The sequence below is a fragment of the Hibiscus syriacus genome, unplaced genomic scaffold, assembly GCF_006381635.1.
Source record: "Hibiscus syriacus cultivar Baekdansim isolate YM2019G1 unplaced genomic scaffold, ASM638163v2 tig00113145_pilon, whole genome shotgun sequence".
Lineage (NCBI taxonomy): Eukaryota > Viridiplantae > Streptophyta > Magnoliopsida > Malvales > Malvaceae > Hibiscus > Hibiscus syriacus.
Window position 1 is genome coordinate 1489897 of NW_024063445.1, and position 26166 is coordinate 1516062.

General features: G+C 36.9%; 1 protein-coding gene and 1 pseudogene across 1 annotated transcript; one reads left to right on the plus strand and one right to left on the minus strand.

Annotated features, from left to right (window-relative positions):
• The first annotated feature begins 536 nt into the window (after positions 1 to 536).
• Positions 537 to 4065, plus strand: LOC120185906 (tropinone reductase homolog). Its single transcript, XM_039189985.1, has 4 exons — positions 537 to 637; positions 733 to 805; positions 3413 to 3658; positions 3814 to 4065. The coding sequence occupies exons 1-4, from the start codon at positions 537 to 539 to the stop codon at positions 4063 to 4065; spliced, it is 672 nt and encodes a 223-aa protein (XP_039045916.1).
• Positions 4066 to 4276: 211 nt separating this feature from the next.
• On the minus strand, positions 4277 to 26007 carry LOC120185907 (annotated as a pseudogene).
• Positions 26008 to 26166: the final 159 nt, after the last annotated feature.

Sequence of the window (26166 nt, forward strand, 5' to 3'; positions counted from 1 at the left end):
CTAAACCTTGATATCTCACTTTTTCTTCTCTTTTCTCTTTTATTGATGCATGTTGATATTTGATAAATCCCCTCGAGATTTTGGATTGGATTTGTTTTGATATTTTATTTGGGTTTGATATGATTTATGTCAGTTTTTTTACTGTTGATGTATATTTCTCTTCATTGCTGATTAAAGTGGTTGCGTCAGTGGATGGCGACAATGATGATAGTGCTATAAACAAGGTTTAGGGTTTTAGAAACCCTAGGGAGTTGGGTCAGATCATGGGTCTTGTAATTGGGTTGGTAGCTGGGTCATCCGGATTCTAGTTGGGTCTGGGTTGAGTATGTTAGCGGGTGTTGGGCTTGTGTCTATTGGGCCTATATTATTATTATTATAATTAATTATGATCCTCGTTATTCATTTGTTGATAGGTCTCAAATTTCAAGCTCGAGGGGGCGAATCGGTTCAGTCTTAATTTTCTAAGAGGTTATTCTACGTGAAAAGGATGAAGTACAGTTTCAAGGGTAGAGAAGCAAGTTTAAGTGTTAGAAGCAATGGTAAACAAAATGGTTTTAGAGGTGGGAAGCATGATGGTGGCAAGGAGGGCATTATCCAATGAAGCGGTGAAGGCACTAGCTGTTGAAGATGATTTGTGGTGCTTAATAGTGCTGCTTGATCCAGCATAGGGTGGTCCATTTCGGGTAGTGTTTTTGTTTTGAGAACTAATAAAAAGCTGGATCTTATTGTCAGGTTAATTGGTGTTGCTTTCGTGTTGGTGCTAGCACTTTCAGAACCGAGTCTTTTCATATGTGGTGTTAATCAAGTTGAATTTGATCTTTTCATGGATCTTCCTCCTCTTTTGTCGTGCTAGTAGCCATGCTGGGGCTACGCATTGTGGTGTTGTGGCATTGCTTCCTGGTTTTAGTTTTCCGTTCAGTTCTGTGATTTCTATAATCAATTGCTGTCTCAACTCTTTCTCGGTGTTATCTGCAAACAGTCCATTATCTCATGTTTTTTGTACTAATATGCTGGGGTTATGTCTTACCTTCTTTCTAGATTAATAAGTTGTGGTGTTTTGTCTAGTAACCGTTGATAGGCTTATGCTCTTTTTTCTTATATCTAGGAGGTTGTAGCTTGGTTTTGTTCCTTGTTTTGGATGTGTGTTGTTCTTTTGTGTATTTCCTACAGGGGGTAGTAGGTTGCTTCTTTGATGTAGCCTGTTTCGGGCTGTTCTAGTGTGTGTAGTTCCCAGCTGTTGTTCTTGTTGTTGTAGGGTTCATGTTGGACCTTCCTTCCATCCCAAGGTTGACTCTTTTTCCTCTACTTAGGATTAGAGAGGTTTTTTAATGAGATCCTTGGGTTGGTGTACTTTGTGATTTCTAATACAAAGTAACTATTTTTCAAAAAAAAAGAATACTAGTAATTGAAATTTTAGAGATAAAAAAAACATGTAAGTTGTATGTAAATCAGGAATGGTACATAGAGAAAGTTCTTTCCAAGGTCAATATGTAGAGTACTACACCTATTAATACTCCATTAGCAGCTCACTTCATACCTTCATCAACCTTATCTCCACAATTAGATGATTAGCATCTCACTTCATACCTTCATCAACCCTATCTCCGATGAGATTGAGTACATATCACAAGTTTTATATTATAGTATATTGGGACCTCTCCCTTATGTTAATGTTTATTCATATCTAGACTTATCAGATATAGTCAAAGCAGTTAGTATCACATCGAGAATCCTTATAAAAAAAACACTGGAAAATAGTTAAGTGGATCTATATTAAACCTCACATCGTATATAGTTGCATTATCTTATTATCTTTCTTCTTTTTTTTCAATATAGTAGGAATTTTCCTTCTTTATACTTGCTTTTTCTGTCAGTAATTTTCACATAAATTTTGATGTCTTATTTTCTTTTTTTTTTACTATACGATCATTTATACATGTTATTATTGTTGTATAAGAAAATCTTAATTTTTTAAGCATAAAACCTTAATCTTAAACCAGTAGAAAAAGCAACAATCAGACAGAGACATGTTTTTTCTAGTTACTATGCTAATGTTGGTTGGATGGACGGACTTGCTAGCATTACATTAGACATTTCGACAACAGAACAGTCACTTTCTTGGGGCATGCTGATGTTCCCGACTCATCGTAAATTTATAATACAAAAACAAAAACTTGTAATGTCTGAAATTGAAAAGCGTGCTCTTAAAAGTTTAAATTTCTCTACCTATCCATCTGTTCTTTTTTTTTCCCTAGTACGTCTCTACATATATATAACAACGCTTCTCATCATACTAAAAGTAAATTTATTTATTTATTAATGTCAAAGAAAATAATCTGTTTAAGACTGGTATTATTAGTAAGTTCACCTCCAAATTTCATTCATCACTCTCCAAATTTCGTTATATAGAGACTACAATTAGTTACTAACAATTTGTATACTTTTTGAAAAATTTCTACACCAAAAATGAGAGTGTAGGTTACTTTTTTATAGATCTCCTTCCTAGAGATTTTTTTATTTAATTATAATTATCTGATTTATTGATGGACTATTCGGGATGAAATTTTACAAGATCAATCGTAAATGTGACGCTCTCAATTCAGTTTTCTTAATTCATAAATATTGTAATTCAAATTTCTAACCTAATTAAGACATTTGATGTTTTCATCTTAATAGATTAACCGATTGTTGATTAACAATGTTTTTTTTCAATGAAAGAATCAAATCATGGTAAATGGGGATTTTTCAGTCATTGTCAAAGTTTCTTAAACCATTTGTAACAGTCTTTTTGCCCTCTTTCTGCCCTGGAGCCAAGTTAAAAAGGGAGAATTCGCAGATTTTATGTTAGGAGGTGATTTTTTTTAAAATTTTAAGATAATAAAATTTTATGAATAAAAATATATTATTTAAAATTTATATAATTTTTGTATCAAAATAATATGTTATTAGAAAATACAAAAGGTTATTTAAAATATATGAACATTTAAAATTTTAAACGGTTACTGTTTCCGTTAACCGTTTGGTCCATTCCAGAATATCATATTCTTTGATGACCCTTTAAACAAATGAAAATTTTTAGAGAAAACATAATTGTATTGATTATTTTTAGAGAAATGATAATTTTTAGAGAAAACATAATTGTATTGATAAACAGCAAAATTAACATTCTCATCTTAGTATTTTTTCAATGGTATAGAATGATTACAAGGTAGTATTTATTTAAAATATTTTTTAGTCATTGACAATGTATATATACCCAACAGAAACAGATCCTCAAATTTAGGATCAATTTAAAATTTCTAAAAGAATAGCACTCCTTTTTATCATTGATATCGCTAAGTGGTTCAATTATCGTCTTACTGACATTGTTCCTTCCATGTCAATAAGTAATTGAAACGAAGTTTCTCCGCAGGTGAATAATGCAGGCACCACTATAATCAAGCCTTCCGAGGAACAAACTCTGGAAGACTACACAACTGTAATGAGTACCAACGTCGAGGCTCCTTATCATCTCTGTCAACTTGCACATCCTTTCCTAAAAGCATCAGGAAATGGAAGCATTGTGTTCATCTCCTCCGTAGCTGGTTCAATGGCTCTACCTCGATTATCGGCTTATTCGGCATCTAAAACTGCAATTAACCAAATTACTAGGAGCTTGGCATGTGAGTGGCAAAGGATGACATTCGGATAAATACTGTTTTACCGTGGGGTGTTCGAACATCGATAAAAAAACCAGTAAATTACCACTAACATATCCTCAATAAGTAAGCAAAGATATGTTTTTAAGACGTTTAAGATTAATTTCGGTTTCAGGAGGCAGATGCTGCATACGTTGTGGAGTTTCTTAGGCTAATAGGCGGAACGGCAATGCCGAGGATAGTGGAACCAGAAGAGATTTCGTCGATGGTGGCATTCCTTTGCCTTCCAGCTGCCTCATACATCACTGGACAGGTTATTTGTGTCGATGGAGGGTATACAGCAGGTGGCTGTTGGCCATTTCAAAACTTGAGCTTTAATTTATTCAATCCTGGAAATCTATATCATCAAGCTACTAGCATGTATTAGACAAACTTTGTGCAAAAACTAATGGGGTTGAATGAACAGTTTACTTATGTGGATCAAGTGTTTAACTGGAACATTTAGGCTATTATTGCGTGAAAAGTTTTTATCATTTGTTCTCCTTTTATAGGGTTTCTATAAATGTAAGATTAAGCAAAGCTGAGAGAGGAACTGTAATTTCTTCTTTGAACAAAGCACAAACATGAACACGAACAGAACTCAGAGTAGATTAGAGAAACAACAAAGAAGACAAGAAAAATAATTCACATCCTAGAGATCGACTTAAGCTATGAACAAGGGCTTAGGATAGTCATAGGTCATATATACACCCCATGAACACAAGAAAGTGTTACACTGTAGCTCGGGTTGGTTATCCACCGATCTGCCAGACAAGTCGTGCACAAATGTTGAACCCGTACTCTTGCTTGCATGCAGCTTGGTCTTGGTGATATGATCGATCGGGTTCATATAGATGGTTTTTCACCATTAAATCTTCCTTGAAATAAAATTTCTTTGACGCTGTAAAAGCCTCATCAAAGGCCAGAAAATATCTAGTCTATGGAAGCCACTAGAAGTCTGCAAGAAGTTTAAATTGTCTCCATATATATGACATTGTAAACTCCGTTTTTTTTTTTGGGAAAACATGAAACGTATCTGAAACGATTGATACCTCGACAATGACATGTATTGTTTGAACAGCTCTTCATAACACCCTTTAAGATTGTTAAGTTAAAGCTTTGGATCACCTGAGCAGTATCTAGAAACATTCCATGCTCATTACAAAGCATCTGCAGTGGAAGTAGTTGATAAATTTGTTATTAGTTCGAAAACTAATAAGAATAAACATTTAATATTTTCATTTATTTACTACAGAAATTTTCATTGCGCATGCCACTAAGAACTGACCTCTATAAGTGGTCTGGATAAGCAAGATCTTCAACTACGATGGGGCATACTTTCTGTTCAACTCCGATCTCGAAAGCCCAGCTTGTTCCGTTTTGGTAACCATCTTTGGTTTCAGACAGTCATATTCTTGAGATCAGATACCTGTAAATTCAAAATTCCTATTGTCTTTAACTTCATATCATCATAAACTCATGCTAAATTGGAACTACATAACAATTTCACATTTACTCCATGGTTCTCGAATCAAACTTGGAGAAATCAAGCGATCCTAAAAATTTTACCAACAAGGATGATGTGATCATAACCACACAAATGGATCCTAAAGTCATGCCTAAAGGACCTATCACTCGTGCAAGGGCAAAACAATTCAGGGAAGTACTTTCTCATAAGTGCATTAATGCTTTTAAATCTTTTAATGAGAAAGAACCATTAGATAATAGGTTGTTTAATATATTACATATTGATTATTAAATAACCTATAGTACACATCTTTATCCTATACACATTAATATAGTTCATATACTAATTATTCTTTATGTTATGTAGGTACATTCGACCACAACTTGGGAGCTATCTTGGAGCTAAATGGACAAAGCAAAGGCAAGGAAACTCACATGAGGACGTTTAGGAGAGCATAAAGAACATTTGGTGAAAAGTTGTCCGGAGACCCATGAGTTCATATCTGGATTGAGCTGAAGATTTGAGCTACAAGATGACTTCAATTCAGCTGGGGAGCTGCACCATCATCATCATCACTTAGGACACTTCAAATATGTCCTAAGTCAAATTTTGTGAAATCGTACCTTTTCGCGAATAGTTGCCACCTCAAGAGGTACCTTTTTCACAAGGAGTTGCCATAATGTTCATCATGCTACAACTCACCTATGGCCAGCTCAACTCCAGCTCATTCACCCTAGAACAAGCTCAAACATGAAAGGTTACCTTCCAACCATTGTGACCTTTCATGAATGATTCTGCCCATGAAGGTGCCCTTTCATCAAGGTACACGTTGGTGAAGAGTTTACATCCATTGGAGGTCTAAATCATGAAGGGACATGAGACAAAGCACCATGCATATTCGGCCACAATCCATATGCCTTGCACATGAGAGCTTGGGCGCCAAAATGAATCAGCACATCATCATTTGGCCAAGGGAGATGTATCGTCATCCTTGCCGAAACATCATGATCCCTTTGAAGAGGTAGGCAAACCATCACCAAGCTAAGGGAGTTCTCCTTTCATTTTAAAGCATTATGTACTTTCATAAGAGTCATGCATCTAGCCGAATCATTAGGAGACTATTTGGCCAATCCCTCTCATTTCCTATGAACTGAGAGGTTTGCCTTCATTTGTAATGATCTCATTTCATAATATAAACAAACCTTTGTGAGTTAATTCTCTCTTCAAAGTTCTTTGTGAACTTTATCGATTAAGCAAGTATATTTCTTATACTTGTGGTGTCATTCCTTCACCTTGATTCCTAAATTCCTAGATTTTATATCTAGTGGGTTGAAGACACTATCACCACCCCTCAAGCAAGTTTGTGAAGATCGGGATTGTGTTTTCTAGCATAATTTCTTCTTTGGCGTGTTTGAGATACAACATCAACACCATCTTCCATTTCAACATCAACACCATCAACCATCTTTCATCAAGGCCACCAACATCTTCATTATAATTCCGCAACCATCTCTTTCTTATTTTATTCCATTAATTATTTACTTATCCATATCTATTTCCATTTCTAATTCAATCTCTTTATTATCTTTTTCGCAGCCATACTTATAACTCAAGGACATCAGTACTTTTCAATCCTAGATCGGGACAACAATAAGACTATCTACTCATTTCTATTGAAGAGTGTATAATCTGCCTACATCAAGCAGTATTCAGAACATAGTTGGATTGACAACAAAAATGTCATTGGCGTGCAAAGACAAAAGTAAAAAGAAAAAGAAGTTAAAAAATCAAGGCTCCTACAACAACAAAAAGAATTAAAAAAACAAAAATCAGAAAAGAAAGAAAAAAGAATTTCAATCAAAAAAAGAAAAACAAAGCCAAGGAAAAGTGCTTTACCATTACAAGTACATCAAGGAGGCATATCTACACTAGAGAAGATAACCTTATTGTTTCTTGTGAAAGGGTGCAGTAAGTGTTGTTTCTTGGGTTGTAAGTCACCTCTTCTTTTCTATACTTTCATATTCCTTATCTTCAACCTTTTCCTTCTTTTTCATTACCCTTTTAAATCTTTTATTCTACTTTTTCATTTATTCTTTTCCTTTCTACCCTAACCTATTTTGCAGCCGACGCACACAAGAAGAGAAATAACTTGTTCTAATCTTTAGTAAGTTCTTCAAAGGACTTAGCAAAAGAGATCGAGTGGAAAAAGGATTATTGAGTGAGTGAGATCAGAAGGGGAATTGTAAAAACCAAATCATATTCCCGAGAGTAAACACGAGTGTTGAGTGGAGTGATCATAACTCTTCTTTGGAGCAAAATTTGTGAGACTTTGTGAGTGTGACGATAAGGTTTACTTTTGTTTTATTTGTTTACTAACAATGTCTCAAGTTTCAGGATAAGTTTTGGTAGTAAAAAGAGCTTTGAATATCCAATCCATGGAGGATAATCAAAGAGAGAACATTTTTCACACTCGTTGTCATGTAAACAACAAATTTTGTTTCATGATTATCGATGGAGGAAGTTGTACCAATGTTGCAAGCATTTTAATGGTGGCTAAACTCGAACTCAAGACGATTAAACACTCTACACCATACAAGTTACAATGGCTAAATGATGAAGGAGAAGTTAAGGTCACCAAACAAGTCAACATTTCCTTTTCGATTGGAAAATACCAAGACCAATTTCTTTGTGATGTTGTTCCAATGAATGCGTGCCATATAATCCTAGGGAGGCCTCTGTCCATGATGGTTTTACAAACCGGTATTCTTTCTATCACAATGAAAAAAAATTCATCTTGACTCCACTTTCACCAAACCAAGTATCTGAAGATCAAGACGCTTTGAAGAAGAGCATTGAAACTTTCAAATCCATTAAGGAGGATGAACCAACAAAGATGAACATATATGCTGGAGGGAAAGACATTAGGAAACATTTGTTATCCTACAAAGCTCTAATTGTACTTAGGTACAAGGAAAGCTTTCTTTTGACTACCATTCTAGAAGGCTTGCCTTCTTCTATTTCATTTTTATTGCAGGAATTCGATGACTTGTTCCAAGAAGACATTCCTAGTGGATTACCACCTATTAGAGGATTCCGGTGCAACCATTCCAAATCGACCAGCATATAGAAGTAATCCCGAAGAGACTAAAGAACTTCAAAGACAAGTTGAAGAATTGATGAACAAGGGATACATACGAGAAATCTTAAGTCCATGTGTTGTTCCGGTGTTACTTGTACCCAAAAAGGATGGTTCATGGAGAATGTGTATAGACTGCCGTGCTATCAATCAAATTACCATCAAGTACTGGCATCTTATACCAAGACTTGATGATATGTTGGACGAATTGAGTGAAGCCACTATGTTCTCCAAAATTGATCTAAAGAGTGGATATCATCAAAACAGAATGCGAGAAAGAGATGAATGGAAGACCCCATTCAAGACAAAGAAAGGCTTGTATGAATGGATGGTGATGCCTTTCGGTTTAACCAATTCTCCAAGCACTTTCATGAGGTTAATGAATCATGTACTTCGTCCATTCATTGGTAAGTTTTGTGTGGTTTATTTTCATGATATTCTGATTTATAGCCATGACTTGGAAACACATGTGCAACATTTGAGGTATGTTCTTGAAACCCTTCAAAAGGAAAAACTCTGCTAATATGAAGAAATGTGTCTTTTCCACTAACAGTTTATCCTTCTTAGGCTTTATTGTAAGTTCACAGGGACTTGAAGTTGACCCTGAAAAGATTAAATCCATTAAAGAGTGGCCAACGACCACTTCAATCAGTCAAGTCAGAAGTTTCCATGGTCTTGCAAGTTTTTATAGAAGGTTTGTGCCTAATTTCAGTTATATTGTCGCCTCCTTAACAGGGATCATTAAAAATAATTTTATCTTTTCATGGGGAAAAGAACAAGAAGACGCCTTCAATGAAATGAAGGGATGTTTTACAAAGGCACCTTTACTTGCACTACCTAACTTTTCTAAGACTTTTGAAGTGGAATGTGATGCTTCTGGAATTGGAATTGGGGTTCTTTTGTCTTAAGAAGGGCATACTTTAATGAAAAATTGAATGGTGCTTTTCTAAACTATCCAACTTATGAAAAAGAGATGTATTCTCTCATAAGGGCACTTGAAGTTTGGCAGCATAATCTCTTACCAAAGAAATTCGTCATACATACCGACCATGAAGCCTTAAAGCATATCAAAGGCCAACACAAGTTGAACAAGCATCATGCCAAATGGGTAGAGTTTTTGGAGTCATTTCCCTACGTTATTCATTACAAGAAAGGTAAAGACAACATTGTAGCCGATGCCCTTTTCAGAAGGTATGTACTCCTTAACACTCTTGATTCAAAGTTAATTGGTTTTTCATATATTAAAGATTGTTATGCTACTGACAATGACTTTGAAGAAAAGTATAAGGCTTGTGAAAAGGGTGCACATGATAAGTTTTATAGGCACGAAGGGTATCTATTCAAAGAAGGCATCTATGCATTCCTCAAGGGTTCCTTCAAGAAGTACTTGTTTGAGAAGAACATGAAGGAGGTATAATGGGTCATTTTGGAGTAAGAAAAACCTTGGAACTTTTGAAGCAACACCTCTATTGGCCTAAAATGAAGAGGGATGTTGAAAGAGTGTGTGAAAGATGTGTCACTTTCAAAAAGGCTAAATCAAAAGTTATGCCTCATGGTCTTTACATACCTTTACCTATTCCACAAGAGCCATGGGTTGACATATCAATGGACTTCGTAATGGAATTGCCAAGGACAAAGAATGGGCGAGAGTTAATTTTTGTTGTAGTGGACCATTTTTCCAAAATGGCACATTTCATACCATGCCACAAGACCGACGATGCAACACATGTGGCCAACTTGTTTTTCAAAGAGATCGTGAGATTACATGGCGTTCCAAGAACCATAGTCTCCGATAGAGATGTCAAATTTCTTAGCCATTTTTGGAGGACATTATGGAGTAAAATTGGAACAAAATTGCTATTCTCCACAACATGTCACCCTCAAACAGATAGGCAAACTGAAGTGGTGAATCGAGTGCTATCAACCTTGTTGAGATATGTCATCAAGAAGAACATCAAACCATTTGAGGTAGTTTATGGATTTAATCCCTTAACACCTTTAGATCTTCTTCCTTTGCCTCAGGAACATGTAGTCAACAAAGATGGCAAGAATAAGGCCGAGGTCATTAAGAAGCTTCATTAGCAAGTTCAAGACAACATAGAAAAGTGAACAAGGCAATATGAACATCAAGCAAATAAGGGACGCAAGCAACTAAATCTGGAGGAAGGTGATTGGGTGTGGGTGCATTTATGGAAATAATGGTTTCCTTAACAAAGAAAATCCAAGTTGTTACCAAGAGGAGATGGACCATTCCAAATCATCAAAAAGATCATTGATAATGCATACAAATTGGATCTACTTGGTGAATATAATGTAAGTGCAACTTTTAATGTTTCAGATCTTTCTCCATTTGAAGAAAACGACGATTTGAGGACAAATCGATCAAAAGAAGGGGAGGGTGATGTAATCATAACCACACAAATGGATCCTGAAGTCATGCCTAAAGGACCTATCACTCATGCAAGGGAAAAACAATTCAGTGAAGTACTTTCTCATAAGTGCATTCATGCTTTTAAATCTTTTAATGAGAAAGAACCATTAGAAAATAGGTTGTTTAATATACTACATATTGATTATTAAATAACCTATAGTACACATCTTTATCCTACACACATTAATATAGTTCATATACTTAAACTATTATTTATGTTATGTAGGTACATTTAGGCACAACTTGGGAGCTATCTTGGAGCTAAATGGAGAAAGCAAAGGCAAGGAAACTTACATGGGGACGTTTAGGAGAGCATAAGGAACATTTGGTGAAAACTTGTCTGGAGACCCGTGAGCTCATAGCTGGATTGAGCTGAAGATTTGAGCTATAAGATGACTTCAAGTCAGCTGGGGAGCTGGACCATCATCATCACCACTTAGGACACTTCAAATATATCCTAAATCAAATTTTTTGAAATCATACCTTTTCGCGAATAGTTATCACCTCAAGAGATACCTTTTCACAAGGATCTTCCATAATGTTCATCATGCTACAACTCACCTATGGCCAGCTCACCTCCAACTCATTCACCCTAGAACTAGCTCAAACATGAAAGGTTACCTTCCAACCATTGTGACCTTTCATGAATGATGCTGCCCATGAAGGCGCCCTTTCATCAAGGTACATGTTGGTGAAGAGTTTACATCCATTGGAGGTCTAAATCATGAAGGGACATGAGACAAAGCACCATGCCTATTCGCCCACCATCCACATGCCTTGCACATGAGAGCTTGGGCACCAAAATGAACCAGCACATCATCATTCTGCCAAGGGAGATGTCTTTGATGCCAAGATGAACAAGCATGTACCATTTGGCCAAGGGAGATGTATCCTCATCCTTGCCGAAACATCATGATCCCTTTGAAGAGGTAGCCTAACCATCACCAAGACAAGGGACTTATCCTTTCATTTTAAAGCATTATGTACTTTCATAAGAGTCATGTATCTAGCCGAATCAATAAGAGACTATTCGGCCAAGCCCTCTCATTTCCTATAAATTGAGAGGCTTGGATTCATTTGTAATGATCTCATTTCATAATATAAACAAACCTTTGTGAGTTAATTCTCTCTTTAAAGTTATTTGTTAACTTTACCGATTAAGCAAGTATATTTCTTATACTTATGGTGTCATTCCTTCACCTTAATTCCTAAATTCCTAGATTTTATATCTAGTGGGTTGAAGACACTATCACCACCCCTCAAGCAAGTTTGTAAAGATCGAGATTGTGCTTTCTAGTATAATTTCTTCTTTGGCGTGCTTGAGATACAACATCACCACCATCTTTCATTTCAACATCAACACCATCAACCATTTTCCATCAAAGCCACCAACATCTTCATTATAATTCCGCAACCATCTCTTTCTTATTTTATTCCATTAATTATTTACTTATCCATATCTATTTCCATTTCTAATTCCATCTCTTTATTATCTTTGTTGCAGCCATAATTATAACTCAAGGACATCAATACTTGTCAATCCTAGATCGGGACAACAATAAGGCTATCTACTCACTTCCATTGAGGATTGTAGAATCTGCCTACATTAAAAGATCTTACATATTACCTCACGATCCACCCATTACCTCAGGTTCTCAGCTTGTTTGGTCACATTTCTCAAACATAACATTTGTTTAATGGTTTGGTCCAAAAGAGCATCAATGTTATACTGAACTCATCAGAAAAGAATACTAATTATTTCGATAAGCGTAAATAATACAGATGGAGAGTTTGTGTGACAAATGAGAAGAAAAAAAAGATACTAACTTGAAGAAGTACTGACCTTAGGACCATTAAGATCAAGTTCTCGAAGCTCCTTAAGCCGATCCTGGATCATCTGTCTATCCCTTGGCCTTGGGTTTTCACCAGGTCTAGCCCTTTTCTTTTCTTTCCGACTGTTGATTGTTTTTTCCCTTTTCTAGATTGTGTGTAATGCCCGTCATTTCCTAGATTCTCATCATCGGTTATCGTGCTTACCGTACTCTTGAAAGAACCTAAAATTTTAGAACTATGATTACTTTTCACCCCACCAACTGCAGACATGAGTTTGCTTGATGAATTTGAATCAGCCTTTACACTTTGAGGTCTAGAGGGCACGGGAAGTTGTCCGGTAGATGTCATAATGCTAGTGGATTTATTAGCCATATTAACAGAGTCGGTCATAGACGTAGCCAACCATAGTGTGCAATAGATACCCTGCATTGCCTCTTTTTGCATCAATGCCATCTCTAAATGCATCCTCACACAAAAAATATGGCTCCATCATATATTGATTGCCATGTCTTTCAAAATCTAGTCCAAGTTCTTTGTTCAGTTCAAACTCTTTTGGAAAATTAAGGAAACCGACAACATCAATCTCATAGTGTAATACCTCCAACCCGTATCTGACCCTGATCCAAGTCCGATGTGTCATATTGACTTTTCAAAACTCGGTTATTTACAAATCCACTAAAATCTTAATTTCCTCATTCAATAAAATAATTACTTTTCAATAATTAATGCTATCAAATTGTTTTACAAACCATTCAGAGCATATTCAACTCAATCAAATAGTACGTGCCAAATATATTCAAAATAACCAAATACATTTAAATCATCTATTTTTTGATCTAAAATTTTGTAAGGGAAATGTTGACCTGTCTTGCTCTTCTTCGTTTCTCTTCTCGCTTCTGTAACCTACGTGTGAAATAATCACACGCTAAGTCCATGACTTAATGAGGCATTACATTTATAAAGGAACTCTAATTATTTAAACATGAAGGAACACATCATCTCATGATGTCATACCAAAACAATATAACATTACATACAATGTAATATACACATATACATATCTCACACTATTTCCATTACTAACCTTATTCCACTATCCATATTCTTATCATTTATGTCTTATAATCATATACTCGTATGTCTATTCCTTTAAGCCACATATGATTCATTTAACCAAGCAATACACATATCATCATATAATCATATAATGCAATTCATATTACAAAAGCATATATTTTACATGTAATATATATATTTATTGTTATCTCTTTGTTAGCCCATGTACATATGTGAGAATTGTAGATATGTGAGTCTATTGAGGTTATGCACTATGCTATCACCACAACTCGTCTAATTGTCCCGAATAACCTATCCAGAGGTCATAAAGAACCTCGATAACTATCCATAGGTCCCAAAGAACCTAGTTAAACTGTCCATATGCTCCTTAGAACATAGGTATACTGTCTATATGTCTCAAAAGAAATAGGTAATTCTATCCATATGTCCCAAAAGACATAAGTAATTCTGTTCATATGTTCCGTTGAACATAGGTAAACCCTCGACTCTTGGCATGCCAACTATACCACTAGCTCTCATATTACATAACATGTGCATTATCATTTATATCATTTCACATAATCATATAAACACGTAGTTCACTGTCACATATCACATAGCTTATGTCGCAAAACTTGTATCACATATACATATTCATATCACATGTACATATAAGCTCATAACTTCTTTCACATTTACATATAATCATGTAGCTTCTTTTCACGTAGTTCATGTTACTTTTCATATCATTCATTTATCACATATAACATGGCTTACTATATGTTTGTATTCTTTTCCACCTAATCACATCTACCTCTTCTCATATATCTCATACATAATCTCTATCATATATACATTCCTTCACTTATCTTATAGTTATTTATCATATTACATAATTTAACTTATATCATATTATCATGTGTACATATATCATGGACACTTAACCTATATCATGGACACTTAACCTGTATCATATAAACATGTATTCACACATATCATTAATACATGCAACAATCAATAACACACATGTAATGTATCAAACATATGCTCATATTAATGAATTCATGCATTTTACTATAGGAAATAGACTTGTCACAAGTCTTATTTCCATTAAATATAATACACTATCTAATATGCACTCACCTTAGCCTCACTAAGTTCCAATCCCATTTTATGATTCCTTTCTTTTGATCAAATTTTAACTTGATAGTCATCCCTAAACTTATTCGTGCTCGATATCTACATAATTATTCATTGATACATATCAATATCCAATTGATGTATTCTAATCTATCATTTCTTAGACCAAAAGAAAGGTCTAATTCTATTTCCTTTTGAAGTGCATCGGTACATTTTACAGTGCATCGATGCATTCCTTAACATGTGCATCGATGCACTATCCATACATCGATACACAATTCACCTTCGATGTTCAAATCTTAAGGGGGAGCATCGATGCACTCCTTATGCATCGATACACTAGTGGCATTCGATGTTCTTTTATTTGAGAGTACATCGATACACATTGAGGATGCATCGATGCACACAACCCATAAATTACATTTTGAGCTCGAAAATTCTTACTTTGTCCTCAAATTCTTCTTATTAATCCCTCCTTATACCTTACAACTTATCTATACATATGCAAACCTTCTTATAACATTATAACACTTCATTATCCCTCATAATTCACCATAATTCTTGAATCAAACAGTTTCATCAAATTTTCCATGTGTTCTTAATTCAATTCTATCACCTCTAACTTCTTAATTAGCCATTTGACAAGTCAAATTTAACCTCAAATTCTACTAACTCCTTTTATTTCAAGAATTCACTTAAAAACTCCTTTTACTTAATCTATCATAACTCTGTCATCTTTTGATTTTAAGATAACTGAAGCTTTCCTTAAGCTTAGTTATCGTCTAATGATCACAAAATAACCTTGAATTCATGAAGAAATTAACTAACCATGAAATCACCTTTGCTCTTGGCTTCCACGTGAAGGAGAAGAAGAAAGAAAAAGAAGAGAATTATGGAGAAATCTCTCATTTTCCACGTGGTTCCCATATCTAATAAAGGAAAAATAAAAAATCTTACTTGTCAAATGACCATTTTACCCCTTATTCCATCAGTTATTTGCTTAACAATAGAATAAATATTTCAAATCTTTCAAAATCAGACTTCAAATTTTCAAAACTTTCATTTTAGTCACTTACTCTTGTTTTGGAATGTTACGCATAGTCTCCAAAAGATGGTTCGAGAAAATAGCAGGCAGGGTAAGGATTTGCAACTTCATCTAAGATTTCTTGACACTCTCCTGCTCCATAAACATTACATTCAAGATAAGCTTGCTATTTCTCCTTAAGGCAATACAAACCGAACAATTCATTCTCCATGAATGCAAGCTGGTCGACACTTATAGATTGGCTTAGCAGTAATGGTAATTCAAAATGGCTAACTGGTGGGACACTAATCCTATTTTCACTCTCACTTTCTAGAGACTTGGGTAGATGTATTTCAGGCACCAGTAGTTCATTCGAAAAACTTAACAACAGAATAATCTGATCTAAAGCTAACAGCTTGTTGGGCTCAACACTGTGAACAACATTTGAATCTTCAAAGTTTAAAGGGCTGATTGATTAACTTGAAGCCACTTTTAACTTCTCGAAAGGACTTAAATTTACAGAAGATGGTGACGGTGTGAACGTTTTTGTAGTAAGATTTATCTTTGATGTATACAGGAATAGATAAATCTTCATCAACCTGTTGATGTACAGAGAAACACATCGAAGAGTGTTAAATTATATCTACAAGTGCACACCACCTGCATTACTTCGATACAATAACCTGCCAATTTCCGCACAAAAAATTACACTTACATTAAGACATGCATTATTTTAAAAGCAATAATATAATATGGAACATCATACAGATTATTGATTAGAGGTTGTAGTGTGGTAAGGAAAATAAGTTCTCATATCCGGGCAACACTAATCAATGCACCTACTGTTCATATGGGTCTCAACTCTCAAATTATCAATAACAACTTTAAGATATCATGAGCTTGAAATCATCCTGTTGCTCTTGTATATAGTTTAGGTGACTTCGAGTGTGCAATTGAAAGAGACGCATTATTATATCCAATAAGATAAATTCAGAAGGAAAACAAAAAATTGATACAGTTCAAAATTTTAAATCAACGAGCATGGAAAAAATGGAGAGAACTAGTGAGAGAGAGAGAGAGTCCGTCAAAAGTTTGGGTCCTGGTGGTAACCTTAGAGAGGTTCATGGTGGAATTATTTGGTCAGCGTTCGTTGATAATCTTAGCAGGAGAGTGAGTCGTGGTGATTTATGGGCTCGTTTTAGTCATTTTGGTAAGGTTATTAAGGTGTTCATTCCGTTTATCAATAATAGACCGAAGTATAAGGTAAGCACGTTTGCTTTCGTCCATTTTGCAAGTAAGGAGGATCTGTGTAATGCAGTGGATAAGATGAACAACGTCCTGATTGATGGGAGGAGGATTTTAGTGGCTGTAGCCAAATATGAGAAAATATCTGGGTCGAAGAGACAGAAAGATGGGAGGGTTGATGGAGTTAATAGTGCTGGTATCAGTGGGGGAATGGGTAGAAGATTGCCTCCTCAAGCTGACAGGGTGAGGAGGATGGAGATGCTGGATAAGTTTCATGATGGGAGGTCCTATAAGGAGGCGGTGGTGGGGGTGTATAAAGAGTCAGAGGGTGTGCAAGAGGGTATTCATTTTAATTCGAAGGAGCTGAATAATTCTAAGGATGTTGCCATCCCAGTGGAGGATAGGGTCTGGCTTAGATCGTCTCTTACTGGTATCTTCAAAGATATTTTTGAACTTCATGTTGTGCAGAAAGCGTTAAGGAACGAGGGCATCAACGTAAAGATTGTTAGGTGGGGTTTTTCTAAGAATGCGTGCCTGGTTGTGTTCCAATCGGTGGAAGAGAAGAAGTTAGCAATGGAAGGAAAATGGGAAGCTTTGTCCTTCTCGTTTGAAAGGTTGGAGCCGGTATTGGATGAGGAAAGCATTCCCCGAGCTTTTTGTACGATATCCATGATAGGAGTTCCTTTAAATTGCTGGTCGGTTCCGTTCTTCACTAGGGTGGTATCCAGGTGGGGCAAGTTAGTGAAGATTAAAGATGAAACTGCTCAGAGAGTGGACTGCAGAGTTGCACAGATGCTTCTTAGGGTAGTCAGCCCTTTTGACATCCCTGATCATACTTCAGTTACTACGAATGAAAGGAAATTTCTGATAAAAATTAAGGTGGATGGGGGGGATGATTTCTTTCCTGATTTCTCAGATCTGGCTGAAGAGGTTGTTCCAGAGGATCCTTCGGTGGAGAACTCCTCCGGATGGAGCACAGAGGATGGGCAGGCACAGCATGGAGGTCACGTGGGATGTCAGGAAATGTCAGAAATCCATAATAGGGTGCTAGAGTGGGTTGCAGACTCACAACGTGGTATTGTCACAGATTCCGAGAGAGTTGACTTCTCTCCCAATGAAAAGTCGGAAGATCTTTTTGAAAGTAAGAAAAGCGGGAAAAGTATGGGGGGGGATCTTTTTAAGCTTGATAATGTTGACCGGGAGAGTGGGCCTAACTCAGGCCTTGGAGGGCTTCAGTTGGCTGGTCTGGAGCAAGAATACTGCCCAAACTCTATGGGCCATAGTCCTTTTTCATCAGATACAGTTAAGGACCCAGTAGGGGCTGAAGCTGGAGGAGGGGCTCCGGTTGGTTTAAAGCTGATAAGTTTAAGAGATGGTTCACAAACCTGCTCTGCAAGTTCGTTATCCATGAAGACTGCTCCGGTTGGAAGGAAATTCATCAGAAGTCATAATAAAACTTATAGTAGGTCGAAGTCTAGAAAGATCTGGAATCAGGTTGTGAAAACTTGTAATAATGTGCAGGATTGTAAGGAAAAGTCACGAGGGGTGTTCAATGGTGAGACAGGAAGAGATTTAAGTTCTAGAGGTTGTCTTTCTGATGTTCCCGAGGCTGCTGGTTTTTCGATAAAGGAATTGGACAGTTCTTGGGTGAGCAGACCATACAGGAGAATTAAAAGGTCTCTATTTAGGGAAGCTGTTGATCATGCTAGTGTTGATACTGTTTCCTCATCAGCCTTTCCTTTGCTGGTTGAGGAAGCAATTGCTACATGGGAAATTAGTAAGATGCTGGGGATATCTTTCAAGGAGGGGAAGGAAGCTTTTATACAAAAGATTGTTGAATTGGAGAAAGGGTTGTGTGGGGCTATTTGACCTTGAGATTTGTATGTGGGAGTTCTGGGTTCTTTTTGTTTGAGTATCATGACTAAGCTAAGTATCTTGTCTTGGAACGTTAGGGGTCTGGGTAAAAAAGAGAAACATAGAGTTGTGCAAAAACTTGTTTATGAGAAGAAACCGTCGTTTCTTTTTCTTCAAGAAACAAAACTTGAAAAATTACCAATGTCTTTTTTAAGGAGTGGTTTGAATGGGTTGCAGGGGTTCGTTGAGTCTCCAGCAATAGGTTCATCTGGAGGTATGTTAAGTTGTTGGGATGATAATTTTTTTGAGATTGACGATCAGTTTATTCATAGGAGGTTTATTGCTGTTTTTGGAAAGATCAAGTCTAATCACCTTAGGTGTGGCTTCATTAACGTTTATGGCCCGTCTGTGGAGGAAGAGAAGGCTGCTTTTTTTGATGAACTGGGACTGTTTTTAAACGGGTTCAGTATTCCTTTGTGTGTGGGAGGGGATTTCAATGCCTATTTGAATGAAGAGGAGAAGTTAGGCAGAGGTCATAACAGGAATTCACTGGAAATTTTTAATCATTTTATTCAGCAAACGGGACTTATTGATCTGCCTCTTGTTGGGGGGAATTTCACATGGAGCAGTTATCGGGATTTGCCGACGGTTGTAAGACTAGATAGGTTTCTGGTGAACTGTAATTTCTCAGCAGAATTTTCCGGTATCAACCAGTTTCTTTTGCCTAAATCTATCTCCGATCATAATGCAATTTTCCTGGAGAGGGGGGCAGATAATTGGGGTAAGAGACCCTTTAGGCTGTTCAATTATCTACTGTCTGAGGATGGTTTTGAGAAGATGGTTGTTGAGTCTGTTAAGCTGTTCAAAGAAGAAAATTCAAGAGCTGGAATTTTGAGTATGCTTAGGAATACAAAGTCTGCCATTAAGTGCTGGTCTGGAGATAGAAATCAATTCCTCGGAAGGACATCTCTATGTTAGAGGACAAAATTCATCAGATGAAAAGGGGATGCAACATCATCCTCCTTCCAATGATGTTGTCATTTCGACAGAGTTGAGGCTTTTGAGAAATGAACTTTGGAGACTTCTTAGAATCGAAGAGCAGATTTGGGAACAAAAGTCTAGAGAGAAGTGGGTCAAAGGGGGTGACCGTAATTCAAAGTTTTTTCACACTTGCGCTTCCATTAGGAGGAGGTTGAACTCTATGTATGCTTTAAATGTTGATGGTGTTATCACCAAAGATCCAGGTCTTATCAAGTCTAGGGTCAGGGAGCATTTCTTTAAAGCGTTTAATTGTTGCTCAACAATGGAAGTGGAGGGTATTAACTTAGAGTTCGCAAATATTTCCCTGCAACAGAACCTATTGCTAGAGAAGGACTTTACGGAAGATGAGATTTGGGGGACCATTAATTCTTGTGATAGTAATAAAGCCCCTGGGCCAGATGGGTTGAACATGGGTTTCTTTAAGACCTTCTGGCTTTGCTTGAAAGGTGATATATTGAAATTCTTCCACAACTTCTATTTGGGTAAGGAATGGGAGCATGGTATTAACCATTCCTTCTTAACTCTTATCCCGAAAGGTTCTAATGTTGGGAGTTTAGATGATTTCAGACCTATCTCCCTTGTAGGTGGGATAGATCCTATCTAAGTGCCTCGCGAGAAGATTGAGATGTTGCATCAATGATATAATCAGTGAGTCTCAATTTGCTTTCATTCCTGGGAGACAAATTTTGGATTGCTCTTTTATTGCTAATGAAGGAATTGATTTATGGAGGAAGCGAGGGTTGAAGGGTTGTGTATTTAAGGTAGACTTTAAAAAGGCTTATGATTCGGTAGATTGGGACATTTTATTAAAGTTATGGCGAAGATGGGGTTCGGTTCTAAATGGTGTAGTTGGATCCGGATGTGTGTCAACTGCTTCGGTGTCAGTTTTAGTTAATGGGGTCCCTACTGATGAATTTCCTATGGCTAGAGGCCTCCGGCAGGGTTGTTCCCTGTCCCCTCTGTTGTTTAACCTTGTTGGAGAACTGCTTAACCTGCTGCTTCGTAAGCAGTATCTTCGGGCCTTTTCAGTGGTCTGGTGGTTGGTAAAGACGAGACCTCAGTCAACTTATCTCATCTGCAATTTGCAGATGACCTAATCATTTTCTGTAGTGCTTCGAAGACCCAGATTGTTAATGTTAAGAGGATCCTTCGGGTGTTCGAAATTATGACTGGTCTGGAACTTAATCTGTCTAAGAGCAGATTATTTGGGATTAATATTAATGAGGAAGAGCTTCTTCAGTGGGCTAATGCTATTGGATGTCCTGTAGGACATTTTCCTGCAGAATATTTAGGGCTGCCCCTTGGTGCTAAGAGAAACTCTATGATGTTGTGGGATCCGGTAGTTCAAAAGTTTCATTCAAAGCTAGCCGGATGGAAGGCGAAGACTCTATCAATGGCAGGGAGGTTGGTATTACTGAAGGCAGTTTTGGGTTCCCTTCCTATCTATTTCATGTCCCTTTTCAAGATGCCTGCTTCGGTGAGTGTTAAGCTGAATTCCATCATGGCCAGATTCTTATGGGGAGGAGGAGTGGAGGCTAGGAAAATCCATTGGGTCAATTGGACAAAAGTTTGCTCCGATAAAAGTTGGAGGTCTTGGTGCTATGAATATAAGTGATGAATAGAGCTCTCTTAGGGAGATGGTCTTGGAGGTTTGCTAACGATAAAGACTCAGTGTGGAAGAAGGTTATTTGTTGTAAATATAATTTGGATCCCAGTTTACTGCTGTTTAACGAGAAACTTCCTACACATGCTTCTTGGATTTGGAAATCGGTGGTCCTCAACCATTTCAAAAATGATCAGTTTGGAGCAAAGTTTCGTAGCAACTTTAAAGTTAGAGTGGGTGATGGAGGGAGCATTAGATTTTGGTGGGATAGGTGGGCACATGACTCCCCACTTAAAGTGATTTTTCCGAGGTTGTGTGCTGTCTATAAATATGGGAAGCTTTATGAGTTTGGGGAATTTCGATCTTCAGTTTGGTCTTGGCATGTTAATTGAGAAGGAATTTGAGTGAATGGGAATTGGGTCAGTACTCTGACTTAATGACCCTAATCCACAATATACCTCTTTCTCAGGAGTTATCGGATGGGTTGGTCTGGTTTGGCAATGGGGAAGGTCTATACTGTTAGTTCGAGTGTTAAGTCATGCAGGCCTGTTGGTATAACAGACCCCTTTTGGAAAGTATTTGGGAGGGGAACGGTGCCTCCTAGAGTGGAGGTCTTCTTGTGGCAGGTCGTGCACCAAAGATTGCCAGTTAAAGTTGAGCTACAGAGGATAGGAGTTTCAACTATTGTGGATGTTGCTTGCCCCTTTTGCGGAGAGGCGGATGAAACCTCAGCACATTTATTCTTTTCTTGCTCGGTGGTGTGGTCCTTATGGAATAAATTTTTGTTTTCTGGGGAGTTTCCTCAGTTTTTCAAGACAATGCTCACAGCTTTATGGTCGCTTGGGATGAATTGGTACCTAATTCGAAAATTTGGTCCTTCATTCCGGGGGTGGTTTTATGGACAATGTGGAAGGGTAGGAATGCAATTGTGTTCGAGGGGGGGAAGGTAGATCAGATTGATTTATTCTTTTTGGCAAGGTGTAGATTGGCGGCTTGGTTCTTAGCTTACTACAAGGCTGTATCTATCCCTAAGGACTCTCTTATTTGACCCTTCACTTGGGGATTGCTGCTCCTTATTAAGCTCTCCTATTATCAAAACTGTGTCCTGGTCTAAACCTCCAGAAGGATTTATTAAGATGAATGTGGATGCGGCTGTGACTGAAGATTGGAGGAAGAGTGGTGTTGGGGGCATTCTTAGAGATCATGATGGTTCGGTGGTGGGCTCTTTTCAAGAGGCTGCTGGTCTAGGTCCTCCTGTTTTGTTAGAACTCAAGGCAATTATGAAAGGGTTATCTTTCTTTGACTCGTTCCAGCAGCGGTTTAAGGAAAGGTTAATTGTTGAATCAGACAGTAAATTAGCAGTGGATTGGGTCAAGAACATCGACCGTTGTCCCTATGTTTACTTAGACATTGTGACAGCTATTGTTGGCAAGGTTAATGGACTGAATAGTAGTATTAGATGGGTTGCTAGGTCTGCCAATGTTGAGGCTGACAGTTTAGCTAAGGCTGGTATTGGATAGATCTCTGGGTTTTTAGTTGGGTTTCTATTAGGTTTTGGGTTGCTTATTTGAATTATAGATTGTATGGTTGTTTTAAGTCTTTGTAACTTGTGGTTATCAATGAATTAATGAGGCACTCTTTTCCTCCTTCCGCTGATTAAGGAGCACCTTGTGATCCGTTAATCATGAAGGGGGTTTTTAAAGAGGCCTACCTTTCCTATCAAAAAAAAAAAATTGATACAAACCATCTCCGTCGAACCAAGCTGCAGAACTCCATGTGGAAGTACAGGTACCGGCACAATGGTCTACTGGAGCATCACAAATTTTCAACATAACATCCATTTTAAAGGTATAAAATGGAGAAGCTATCTTATCATCAAGCTCGTACGATTAACATATGAAAAGTTTGAAACTAGTAAAGTTAAGCTTCGACTCCCCATTTTTTGATTAAATACTTATACGGTCCCTAAAAAGTTTGAAATTAAATACTTCCTAGGTCTCTGTCAAGTTCAAAGTTTGCCAATTTGGCCCCCTAATGTTATATTCTTGTTCACTCTCTGGCTAGTAACGTGTAGTTCAGGATTATATTACCTTGATTCCTGATGCAAACTGAAGTAACCATTCCTCCGGCCACTAGCAATTAGAAAAATAATATTTGTAAGTTCAAGTATGTGTCATACATCATTTGCAGAATTCAACCATCTTAAAAGGGGTTGTAGTGTGGTAGGGAAAATAAGTTCTCCTATCCGGGCACCACTAATCAATGCACCTACTGTTCATATGGGTCTCAACTCTCAAATTCTCAATAACAACTTTAAGATATCATGAGCTTGAAATCATCCTGGTGCTCTTGTATAGAGTGTAGGTGACTTCGAGTGTGCAACTGAAAGAGACGCATTATTATATCCAATAAGATAAATTCAGAAGGAAAACAAAAAATCGATACAAACTATCTCCGTCGAACCAAGCTGCAGAACTCCATGTGGAAGTACAGGTACCGGCACAATGGTCTACTGGAGCATCACAAATTTTCAACATAACATCCCTTTTAAAGGTATAAAATGGAGAAGCTATCTTATCATCAAGCTCGTACGATTAACATATGCAAAGTTTAAAACTAGTCAAGTTAAGCTTCGACTCCCCATTTTTTCATTAAATACTTATACGGTCCCTAAAAAGTTTGAAATTAAATACTTCCTAGGTATCTGTCAAGTTCAAAGTTTGCCAATTTGGCCCCCTAATGTTATATTCTTGTTCACTCTCTGGCTAGTAACGTGCAGTTCAAGATTATATTACCTTGATTCCTGATGCAAACTGAAGTAACCATTCCTCCGGCCACTAGCAATTAGAAAAATAATATTTGTAAGTTCAAGTATGTGTCATACATCATTTTCAGAATTCAAGCATCTTAAATGTATCTTGCATCATTAATAGAAACTTACCTCAGGAGCTAAATTCAAGTAAGCTTTGCCAGTGAAAATATTGTCATAGGAAACCCAGCAATGCTTCCCCGTAGATGCTACTTTACCAACAAACCTGTTAATTGTGGAGATGCAAAATCAATATTTGTTTCAATCGCCAAAGAATCAACTTGTACGGGCACAGTTTGGCTCGGAGCATCTTTCCATGAAACAGAGACATAAGTAGGTGCATGATCATAAATGTAAGATAATGATAGCATGAGAGCCGGAGGCCCTGCATTATACATTTCCAGAAGTTTAATACAAAATCTTTTGTTCAGGACGAGCCAAAATAAAGGGAACTTTAATAACCCGAAAGTAAAACATAGTTGTTAATCGCATCACAATAAATGAACACTACTTCAAACATTAAAAGTTGAGATCAAAATTTTAACCTTCTCCCCATGCATACTTAAGATGCAACATTCGAGCCACTAACAGTCCAATTGGGTATCCTCCAAAACAACCATGAGGGATGCTCATTTCAAAGTGTGATGGGATAATATCACTTTTGGAATAAACATCAGTTGAAATATTTTCCATAGATTCTCTTGGCATTGGATAAACACAATACCCATCCTCTCAGGTCAAAACCCTAAAATCAACACAAGATTCTTGACATTGTTCTAAACGGCAACTTTCGTTGTTAAAAATTTAGAAGAAACCAAGAATAGTCCAAAATTACAGATGCATTCATCATACAAGTAATGCTACTAGCATGAAGAATACAAAAAGTATATCAGGTATTCTAGTTTCATAGCATATGTTATCAGATCATTTGCCTTTTTCCATTAAGAAAGTACCCACAAGAGCAGTTCATGCCTAAAAATAATAGTATTTCAAAGAGAATAAAGCCAAGATATCTACATCAAGACATGGAAACAAGTTGAACTTATAAGTTTAGCAAAGATTACTACTATTACATGATCTCTTTCAACTAAAAAGAGAAAGTTACAAGGGGCTCTGATGCCTAAGCTTCCAAAGCACACCATATTTCCAAGGTGAATTGGTGCAAAAACTCTTCAACAACTGTCTTAAACAAGAATTTGCCATTCTTCTTCAACTTACATTCAACTAAAGAAAAAAAAACCCCCACAGATTTCTGTTACACTCTAAAACCAAATACTCACACCACACTTAAATCACTCAAATTCAGTCTTCCCCTAGCTTCCACGGTATGATCCTCGACCTGCCTGTTTTATTCTTAATACTGCCCTTCGTTTGATCGGTGACCCCATTGAACAAAGCAAAAAACCCCATCTAGCATTAAAATCATACACAAAAACACTCTTGTTTTTAACCAAATAAACAAGTGGATTCTAACACTACAAACAACTAAACAACATAAAACGCTAAACCCATCTCCATTTTTGCAACTTCAAATGAAAAGTCCATGGAAAACCCAAACTTTATAAGCAGGAGTGCGAGCTTAAAAACCTTAAAAAGAACTAGAAGGTTGAACAAGTTGAGAGCTTTGGGTATCTAGAAATGTTGAGAAAGAGGGATCTTTGTGATGGATCAAAGAATGAGAAGTTCAAATTCGTTGGATTCCATTATATTTGCTTTAGGGTGGTTTTTATCAAAATTGCATAATAAGGTGAAAGAGAGAGAGAGAGAGAGAGGGTTTTCCACAGCAGGGCAATGCAATGCACTCCTCTATAGCTCCTAAACAACTATAATGTTGTGCTTATTATAGTAG

Bases quoted from the DNA above. Each gene is read 5' to 3' on its own strand.
- LOC120185906 (XM_039189985.1), top strand. From the start codon at position 537: ATGGTAAACAAAATGGTTTTAGAGGTGGGAAGCATGATGGTGGCAAGG. The intron at 638-732 runs GTGCTTAATAGT...TCTTATTGTCAG, and splicing joins GCTGTTGAAGATGATTTGTG to GTTAATTGGTGTTGCTTTCG. The intron at 3,659-3,813 runs GCATGTGAGTGG...TTTCGGTTTCAG, and splicing joins ACCAAATTACTAGGAGCTTG to GAGGCAGATGCTGCATACGT.